General features: G+C 37.3%; 1 protein-coding gene and 1 long non-coding RNA gene across 2 annotated transcripts in view; one reads left to right on the top strand and one right to left on the bottom strand.

The window, feature by feature from the left end:
* Nucleotides 1-59: 59 nt before the first annotated feature.
* The window catches only part of LOC128780673 (uncharacterized), an 11,159-nt gene continuing 855 nt past the window's right edge, over nt 60-10,363 (bottom strand). Inside the window, exons 2-4 of the long non-coding RNA XR_008426660.2 lie at nt 5,984-6,064; nt 5,272-5,424; nt 60-300 (exon numbers count right to left, since the gene is read on the bottom strand). This is a non-coding gene — a long non-coding RNA (uncharacterized lncRNA). The remainder of the gene's footprint in view (nt 301-5,271; nt 5,425-5,983; nt 6,065-10,363) is intronic.
* NIPAL1 (NIPA like domain containing 1) overlaps nt 9,861-10,363 on the top strand; it is a 22,803-nt gene continuing 22,300 nt past the window's right edge. Inside the window, exon 1 of the mRNA XM_024573725.4 lies at nt 9,861-10,027. Coding sequence (XP_024429493.1) covers nt 9,982-10,027 — 46 coding nt within the window. The 5' untranslated portion in view covers nt 9,861-9,981. The remainder of the gene's footprint in view (nt 10,028-10,363) is intronic.

Here is a 10,363-nt window from a genome sequence, read left to right as displayed (position 1 = left end):
TAGAGCCAGAGCTTATTAATATGTATGAGAGTTAGGGATAAAAGGGGGTGTCTCAGAACTACACCTCTTGACAAATTTGAAAGTAAAATTAACCAAAGGTAATATTGCCTGACTTTATTAGCTATACTCTCAATTCATCCAGGGTTACAACCTTGAAAAAATTGTCTAGGTTTTTACAAAGTATAATTAAAATTTTAGTAGAGTGCTACCATATTAAAAACTATTAAAATATAGGTGGAGTGCACTTACCTATCAATTGTCCTGTTTATCGTGTGGCAGAATTGCATGTTTGAAACATATCTGATCAAGAAACACAAAGGATGAGTCTGAGCTGGCCTAACAGAATAATTCACTCTTTACATGTGCAAAAAATAATCAATAGGCCACTTGGTTTCTGAAAGTTCTTCTAATGACCTAAAAGTAAATTTCCCTAAGAACTTTTAATACGACATTTGACCATTTACATAACCACAAAACTTTTGCTTATGGCTAAATATCAGAATGGCATGAAATAAATACTATCTCCATTTAGCAAACTGCCTTCATTTCAATCTTTTAGCTCCAAAACTACATCACTCTTTCCCCAGAACTTGCAATATTTGTCCTGCTGAATAATTAGCCGACGAACAACCCAGTAACGTTTATGGCTTCAGATAAATGGCTGCAGCCCCAGTGGGATTAGGTAGCTATCGGAAGAGGACCTACCCCGAGATGCCCAGCAAAGGAAATTAGTAGGCTACGGACCGAGTCCTTTTGGAAAACGGCTTGTGGGTCATAGAATTTTTAAATGACATACTTCTAATTATAAAATAAAACATGCTTCATAAAATTTGGATAATAAAAAGGAATCAAAAGAAAATGGAAACATATTCTTACCATTCAGGGATAATTGATATTAACATTTTGGTTTATACTCATATATATTTAATAAAATTTACTCTAAATTTTAAAAATATATTGTTAACACTTTTACATTACTAAATGTTTATGTAAAGCATCCTTTTAAGGCTGCATAGTATTCTGTCATATTCCATTATTCCATAATTTACTTATTGATTTCCCTATGACTGGACATATTTTTTCTGGTCTAAAATATTTCAAAATGATTTTCTTATTCTTATCAAATGAAACGTTCACTTCTCATGGTTTGCTTGTTATCTGAAACTTTCTTAAATGATTTAATGAATTAAATAAAATCACTGGAGCAATGATTCTAATAAACCTTTCTTCCTCTTGCCAACCTAACTCTTGGCTGACATCATAAAACTTCATAGAACTTATTGTGAAACATTCCTCCCCAAGAGTCACACATGTATGCACACACACAATTCTTTACCTCTTTGGAATGACTCATTTATCGCAAACGCACTTTCCTTCATGAACTTTTTTCCCACGCCAAAACTATAATTAAGGATGAACTGAATATTATAATTATTGGGATAATGCTTATTAGCTGTATAGTCTTAAGAAAATGACTTCATTTTCTCAATTTCCTTATCCATAAAGTGGAAAAATAATACCTAGCTCATTCGGTTTTTGTGAGGACAAATGGAGGCAAGATTACAACATATCACACACTGTTGGTGTATAAGAGGACACTTAATACATGTGCTCTCTTTTCCTCTCTTCCTTCCCTGTCCTCTAAGCTCTTGGACCACACCTACACTGAGCTTTGTGGCGTAGTGTTTAGGCCTCACCAGTTTGTTGCAGTGAGTCTTTCGATAGGCAGATACATGTGGCTGTTAAATAACTAACTTAGGTTAAGTTACAGAGCCATTATTTATACCTTATTTCTCAATAATTTATTATATAATTCTAGCAAAGTGTGATCAAATGAAATAGCAATTTATTTCAGTTTTTTAATGGAAATCTGTTTTATGCATGTAAATTTCTTAACAATGAGAAATAGTAATCCTTCATAAAGGCATGGAATTAGTTCAAATGTTTGTTCATCTATTCAACGTGTAATCCCTGAGCACCACGCTGTGCTGGGCACTGTTCTGAGATCTGGAAGCGCACACGAGCCTTTTAATTAGAGGCTGTACAAATTAGAGGAAATTAGGTTAAAGAAGTGCTGCTTACAATACAGTGTTATCAAGAGCTGAGGAAGCACTTGCAAGGAGCCCTGAGTCTGGGAGGAAAGGAGCTGGACTAAAGAAGGGGAAAATTATCTCTGCTGAAATTGAAGGTAAGTAGGAATGTTGTTTTCATATATAAAACCTACATTTTAGGGTATTTTTTCAGGTTACTCAAGATTAAGAGGGTAAGGTGTGTTTAGTTTAGTTTAGTTTTGTTTTGTTTTCCCCTCCAAAAAACACATAGCTTAGCTCAGTCTATCTGAATGGATTTATTTTCCTGGGACCTGTAGTAACCTTGACTGGTGGAAAGAACGGAGCCACATGGGATTATCTATTTAGTGGGCTACTTTTAGTCTGGTCCCCAGTCTTGCTTAGTCAGCTCCCTCTAGATCTTTATAATCTTATTTAAACTGCCTCTAACTATAGATGCTCATTTGCGTGACATTGGCTCTTTTGTATATTCATTTAAAAAATTACATGATTTGAGAGATTTGGGCTGTTATCCCCAAATTACTAAATATTTGATAGTCTGTCTTCTAACATACCAAGACCCTCAGCCAGAGTAGTCAATGCCATCTCCTCAGTATTCATAACCACAATAATTCAATGTCATGTAACCCTGTAAGAATCATAAACTCCATGAAGGCAGGGACTCTGTCTCTGGTGTTCAGTTTAATACCACTCATCAACAAATATTTATTAAGTGCTGGGCTCTCTTCTAAGCACTGGGAAATCAGTAGTAAACAAAACTAAGGCCCTGCCCTCATGAAGCGTACATTCTAAAGGGACAGGAAAAACAAACAAAGCAGTAAACAGAAATCAGATGGTGATCATGATAAAGAAAGCAATGCTTAGGAATAGAAAACGGTGTGTAAAAAGAACAGGACTGTTTCAGGTGAGGTGTTCAGGAAGGACCTCATCTCACAGAGACCTGAAAATAGTGACAGTTAGCCATGCCCACTTGGGCGGTTGGGGGACGGGGGGGGGGGGGGGGGGGGGGCGGCAGATCCTGCCTGGCAAGAACACATGTGCAAAGTCTGAAGATGGGATTGAGCTTGAAGCAGTAAAAGGGGAGCCCAGAGGCCAAGTGGGTACATTAGAGGAAGCCAGGGGAGGAGGAGGAGGAGGAGGAGGAGTTAAAGTCCTAGAGGACAGATCTTGCAGAGAACACTTAGGAGGCCACTGTGGTAATTCAGGGTGGGGTGACAGTGGTTCAGACCAGGACAGTAAGTGGAACTGGTGAGAAGGGGATGGATTTTAAAGATAAAAGCAGTAAGATGTGCCAATTGAATGGATATAGATTGTGAGTAAAAGTAGAGTTATGGATGACTTCAGATTTTTTGACTTAAGCAACTAAAGAAGAGGTTGCAATCTCCTGAGACAGGAAGGACAGCAAGAAGAACAGACTGAGGATAGAGGAACATTAGGAGTCCTGTTTGGAAAATAAGGAGTTGTATCTCAGTGCCTTAGTAATATTCATTGAACTGAATAAATAAAAATACTGTTCTTGTGCTTACTTTATTCATAAAGATCAACCAAGAGTAAAAGGAGGCTATACAGTTCAGGGTAGCAATATTCACAAAGAGATAAACAGAAGTGCTCTCCACTGCCCTTTGAGTGCAAAGGTTCTCATATAAATTCTGTTGGCAGAGTTTGAGGGCCCAGGACCCCATGATATTATAACATAATTTGGCATATACATAAAAACATGTTATTTTCTGACTTGATCCATGATTTCCATCAATTTGTCTTATCAAATAGCTAATATGTAATAATATATTCATTAGTATACATTTATTAAGTACCTATTAACTCTTCTTTGTGTAGAGAACTCAGTTGGGGTCTAAAATATGTAAAATGTGTAAGATTGAGAAAATGCTGTTGGTCTTATACGGTTTTAAAAAATGGATAGTATTCCATGCTAAGCAGTGGGCTATGGAGCATCCATGAGATTACCTGCTAAAAGAGGCTGTTTAACTTAATAGACAGGAATATCAGCTTTGGACATTAGATACACTGGTTCAAATCCCAGTTCTTCCATTTACTAGCTGTGTTACCTAGGGCAAGTTATATAACTTCTCTATTTCTTAGTTAAATGATATAGCTAAAAATGAGGTGTTCAATACATGGACAGATTTATGTTGGTGAGTAAACCACCTTCGATTATAATTTAGCTTCTCAAGTGAATTTGTTTTTGTCACTAACTATATAACATGAGCAGCTGCTCTATAAAACCAGACCCACTGAATGATAAATGAAGTAGAATATTAAAGCTTATAGAGTCACGATCCCACCCCTCACAGTGGTGTGCATATCAACTTACCATCATTATATAGTAACTGAAATTATAAGATTCTTCACAAAGTATTGTGCAATTTAAAATAAATAAAATATTTATTATTATGTCTGAATATAACTAAACTTGAAAATGGATAGAATTTTGATTAACCCTCTTATACACCCAGGAGAAACTGAGTAATAAAATTTTAGCACCTTGATGTTAATAGCTGCTTGGAATATTGGAAATTTAATAGACTGGCGTTCCACTAAGGTAGAAGTTGCATCCTAGCTCTGCCAATTAAGAACAGCATTATGGTTTTAGGCAAATTATTTAACTTCCCTAAGTCTCTGCTTTCCTTATCAGTATAATGGAGGATTCCTTTTGTCAGGTTATGGTAATTAGAGATAATCTATGTAAAGTTCTTCCCACAGTGTCTGGCACAAATCAGGTCCTCAATTATGGTAACTATTAACATTATTGTTACTTTACTGAGAGATAGTTCCTGGAGCTCACTATTAATTAATCAATAGTTTACTGTTAGAGTTGCAAATTTCTAGTTAAACAACATAATTAAATACATAAGGGCTCAAGAATTCACAGTAGGGAAGGAATCTATCAGGTAGCAGTATATGTGGTTGTACCTGAGAATTTTAAGTCTTTTAGATGAGCATATAGCATATCGCTGCCAAGGAACTAAGTGTTAAATAATTACTGGAGCTCACACAGAGCTTGGAGAGTCAAGTTCCTGTTAGGGTGATCTCACTGAAGACCCAAGGATTAACAGAATACACAGGAAAGCCACACTTTCAATAGTAGGTCTAAATTACATCTAAGGTAAAGGGTATACTTAATCTATACAACAAATCTTAAAACAAAATTGTAAAAGATCCAGCTAATCTCCAAGTAACTCACCTCCTTTTTTCTCTTTTAGGGAGGTAACAAAATCTAAAATCTTCACAGTGTAACCTTATAATGTCTGGCATTCAGTCAGAAATTACTAGACACCCAAAGAAGCAGGAAAATGCGGACTATAATCAGGATAAATATCAGTAAATAGTTTCAGACCTAGGAATGACAGAGATGATGGAATTAGAAACAAGGACCTTAAAATATCCATTATAAACATGCTCAAGATTTTAAAATAAAACACATACATAATGAATAAACAAATATGAAAAGCATCAAAAAGTAACAAAATGAACTTCTAGAAATTAAAAGGGTATTGGCAAAATGAAAAATATACCAGGTATCTATTCAGTGGAATAGATAATACAGAAGATACGATCAGTGAACTTGAAGACATAGCAACCAAAGGTGTCCAAACTGAAGCAAGAGATAAAACATCAGAGCCTCAATGGCTCATGAGACTATGTCAAGCAGATCAACATATGTGTAATTGGTGTGTCTTAGAAGGGAGGAGGTAGAAACAAATATTGGAAGAAAATGGCCAACCATTTTCTAAATTAATGTAAAGGATAAACCCACATATTCAAGAATCTCAAATGAACCCATACAGAATACACACAAAGAAAACCACACCAAGGTAACTAAAAGCCCAATTATTGAAAATAAGTGGTAAAATTTTTTCTAACAGCCAAAGGAGAAAAATAGGCATGTTACTTACCATGATGGGGGCAGGGGTGGGAAACAAATGAATAGTCACAGTCTTCTAATAGGAACAATGTAAAAACAATGGAACAACATCCTTAAAGTGATGAAAGAAAATGTAGTCAATTTACACTTCTGTAACAAAGAAAACTAGCTTTCGAAAGTAAAGACAAAATAAAGATATTTTTTCAGACAAACAAAATGAAGAAGACCTCTTGTTAGTAAATCCACACTATAAGAAATGTTAAAGGAATTTTTCAGTACTTAATCCAACTACATCAATAATTACAAAACATGCACACACACTAAACAGCTAATCAAAATCAGAGATTGACAACTTGGTTAAAAATCTAAAGTGCATCTACATACTACTTACAAGAAATAGATTTTTTTCCTTTTTAGAGAGGAAAGGGGTGGGGGGAGAGAGAGAGAAAGACATGAGTTGGTTGCCTTCTGGTGTGCACCCCAACCCAGGATGGAACCACAGCCTGGGTATGTGCTCAGACTGGGAATCAAGCCCGTAACTTTTTGGTCTCCAGGACAATGCTCCAACCAAGCCACGCTGGCCAAAGCACAAGAAATCAGTTTTAAACTGATATTTATATAATAAAATATAAACATAAAATATTGTATTTTATTATATAAATATCAGTTTTCATATAAAATATAATATTTTTAAAAGTTAAAAGAAATATATAAAGATAAACATCTGGTTTAGCTATATTAATATCAAAGTACAATCAAATCAAAAAAGTATTACCAGAAATAGACAGGAACATTTAATGCTGATAAAAGTGTCACTTCACTCAGAAGACATAACAGACCAACTTGTACATGCACTTAATGACAAATCTTCAAAAATTCATGAAGCAAAAGCTAACAGCACTAAATTTATAGACAAACTGACAATTACAGGTGATTTTAACACTTTGTTCTCAGTAATTGACAGAACAAATTTAAAACTCAGTAATAAACTAGATTTCTTGGACAGCCAATTGAACCTAATTGACATTTAAAAAACACTATAGCCAACAACTACAGAATACACATTCTTTTCAATTTCACTTGGAACATTCACCAAAATAGACCATAATCCAGATCTCAATAAATTTCAGAGGACTCTTACTACACAGAATATGTTCTGTGTCCAAAACAGAATTACATTAGAGATCAATAACAGAAAAATATCCAAAAAACCTCCAAATACTTGGAAATCAAGCAACATGTTCCTAAATAATCCATGAGTCAAAAAGAAATCACAAGGAAAATTTCAAAATATTTTCAACTAAATAATAAAATTAACACAACATCTCAAATTTGTGGGATACAGCTAAAGCAGTATTTGAAGGCAACTTTAGCTTTAAATGCTTGTATTAGAAGGAATAAAGGTTTAAAATCAATGATCTGTGTTTCCAGCTTAGAAGCTCAAAGAATAAAAGCAAATTAAATTCAATGTAGAAGACAGGAAATAATAAAAATAGCAGCAGAAGTCGATGACATTTTTTAAATTAGTAAAGAAAATCAATAAGGGTAAGAGATGGTTCTTGGATAAATTATTAAAATCGATAACCTACTTAGCTAGACTGATTGAGAAAAAAATAAGGAATCATGAATTCCCAATAGTAGACTTGGCACAATGTAACTTCTGCAAATAGTCTCAAGCCCCCTCCCTAATATCCACCACCACTGCCTACTTACCCCATCCCTGCCCAGGGAACCTTAGACCTCTCCACAATCTAGCAACTGGAGGGCTAAAGCCACACACAATAGGGACCCTCCCAGACCCCTGCACTGTTCAAAGAACCTGTGGCTTTGTCCTTTTGAGGCCTTGAGATTCTACAGGTTGTTCATTATTTTGACCATCACTCCTGAATCTATACCAATAAAGACCAATAAAACAGGAGCTGATGTTTTGGAGGACCTCATTTATTATCACATCCTAAGTTTTGAGTCAAAAAGGAATATTCCCTCCACCCTCCAAAAAAAGGAATATTCCCAGAGTTGTTGAGTGGACCAGTTGGAGATTTTTGAATGTTCTTCTTTTAGTTAAGTAAACACCATGCTTTCTATTAGGAATAAAAATCTTCAAAATTAATGTCACTTCATGACAGTTTATGGTGCTATTCAACATAATGGCATACTATTCAAAGTTATCTACAAACAAGCAGTGAAGGAAAATACATTGTAAAGTTCTGATAAGCAACATTTAAACTGAGAAAATAGTGATCTTAAATAAATTTAAATACTTCTTCTGTTTATTTCTGGAATGGAAAAACAAGAATTACAACAAAGTGCCTCCTGTCTAAAATAGACTTTTAATTAGAACCTGAAATTCGATTTTTATGAAAAAATAATCTCAAAGGTACATTTTTAGTTTTTTTAAATATCCATTTTTTAAAAATATCCAATTAGCAAATGGGTTCAGAGCACAGACTCGGAAGCTAGATTTCCTTAGTTACATCCCAGCTCCACCACTTAGTAGCTATGGGGCCACAGGCAAGTCAGGCTTCTCTAACTGCCTCCCCTTCCTATCTGTAAAGGGGGATTAATAATAGTACCTATCAATTATGATGATTTAAAAAGCAAGTATTTGCAAAGTGTTTAGAATAGTGCTGGCCCTCATAAGTGCAATTTAAGTGTTGGTTAAATATATACGTACTAAGTAACACTTCATATCACATTTACTATCATCACCAATCTTTGATAAAGGTGAAAATTTAAATCTGACATCCAAACAAAACATTTAAATAGAAATCTAAGTTTTAAGGCTTGTTATCCTAATTTGGCATAGATCTCCCTCCCTTCCAACCTTCACCTGTTCCACCCCCCTTGCTATTCCTTCTCCACCAAGCCGTCCACATGTGAGTGTGTGCGCCTTGTTTTATGTTGACAGGTTGTTAACTCTTCTCATCAGCGGAAGAACAAGTAAAGCAAGATTGAAGCCTCTGCTATGAACCTCTTAGGTAATAAAGTTAATAGCTCTGTTTGTTCATGACTACCTAGAACAAAGATAAGGTGAGCAGATAGCATTTCCTTCACTGGAGTCCCAGAGCAAAAACGCTCCCCATTCCTGTGGTGAGGGTTTTAGCAGGAATTGTACCCATTTCACGTTGTATAACGACGACCTGCTATGAAGCCTTCCATTGACTGACTAGTTGGTTAAATTACTTAACCTCATTTTTTGCCTCTATAAACTAGGGATTAATAGACTATGTTGTCAGATATAATGAGTTAATACATATAAAGTGCCTCCATATGCATGGTAAAGCAAGAATATCATAAACGCGAACTACTATTATTATGTAGGAATAAGTCGTTTCAGTTTGAGCGTTGCCTTTCCTTTAGGGGTTTATTGCAGTTACCTACATGACTAAGTAAAAGGAGGGTGGAGGGGCCCCAGTTCGAAGCCGAAGGACCACTGGAGAAGCCGATAATCGCACAGAAGGGCACAGTCTGTTCTAAAGCCGCGGAATAAATTTAGCATGGTAATCAGAGCAGAATTCCAGTGGCCAGCAACTTTCCATACAAAGCTCCTAACACACAAAGCAGAGCGCTCAGAATCCAGCAGCAGGAGACATTTCGATACCCGCGAGCCGGAAGGGGGCCTCAGCACAGCCTGTGCTCCATAAATTTCCTACAGTTGGCTCGGCGGCCCCCAAGCTCGGAGAGATGCCTTCACTCTGCGAGGTGTGTCTGTGCTTCACTACTGCGCGGCTTCAGCAGCGGTCAGGAGTGGCAGTGGGCGACTCCTCCATTCACACACAGGATTCCAGGGATGCAGCCTCCACCTCCCACCGAGAATTACAATCCAATCTAGGAGGTAGGGGCGTGGCTTGTGCGGAAGCCCCACCCAGCCATCTCCATTGGCTGAGGCTGTCCGGGGACCGGGTCAGCTCACAAAAGCCTAGGACTAGGCTGCTGCAGCTCCAAGGGAACGCACGTCCATGGGGAGGAGAAGCAGCCCAGGTGGGTAAGGAGCAATCGCCTACACCTGGGAAGCCCTGTCTGGAGGACATGGGGGGAGAGGTGAGGCTGCCGCCCGGAGAGCCCTGCCGAGAAGGTGAGTGTATGCCCCAGCCAGGGGTCCTGGCATCTGGGTAGCGACCACAGCGGGTGGGCGGTCCCAGGTACTTCGCGACTTTTAATTCATTCATCATGCATTAACATTCATTTATTCAGCCAGTCACTCAGCCAACGAGGCAGCAACTATTTATTGGTGCCTACAAAATGCCAGACTCTTTGGGAAAGCCTGAATCAGTCGAACAAGACATACGTGGCCCCCACTCTGGTCCAGGAGGCAGATGCAGGTAAATTACACAGAACTTTGTCTCGTGACGGAGAAACTCAGGATGCTGTGGAGAGACTCCCAAGTCTCGTCTGAGAAAGATGCTTCCAC

This window comes from Desmodus rotundus, chromosome 4 (assembly GCF_022682495.2).
Source record: "Desmodus rotundus isolate HL8 chromosome 4, HLdesRot8A.1, whole genome shotgun sequence".
Lineage (NCBI taxonomy): Eukaryota > Metazoa > Chordata > Mammalia > Chiroptera > Phyllostomidae > Desmodus > Desmodus rotundus.
The sequence above is the reverse complement of the archived record's forward strand: the minus strand, read 5'-3'. Positions and strand labels throughout refer to the sequence as shown.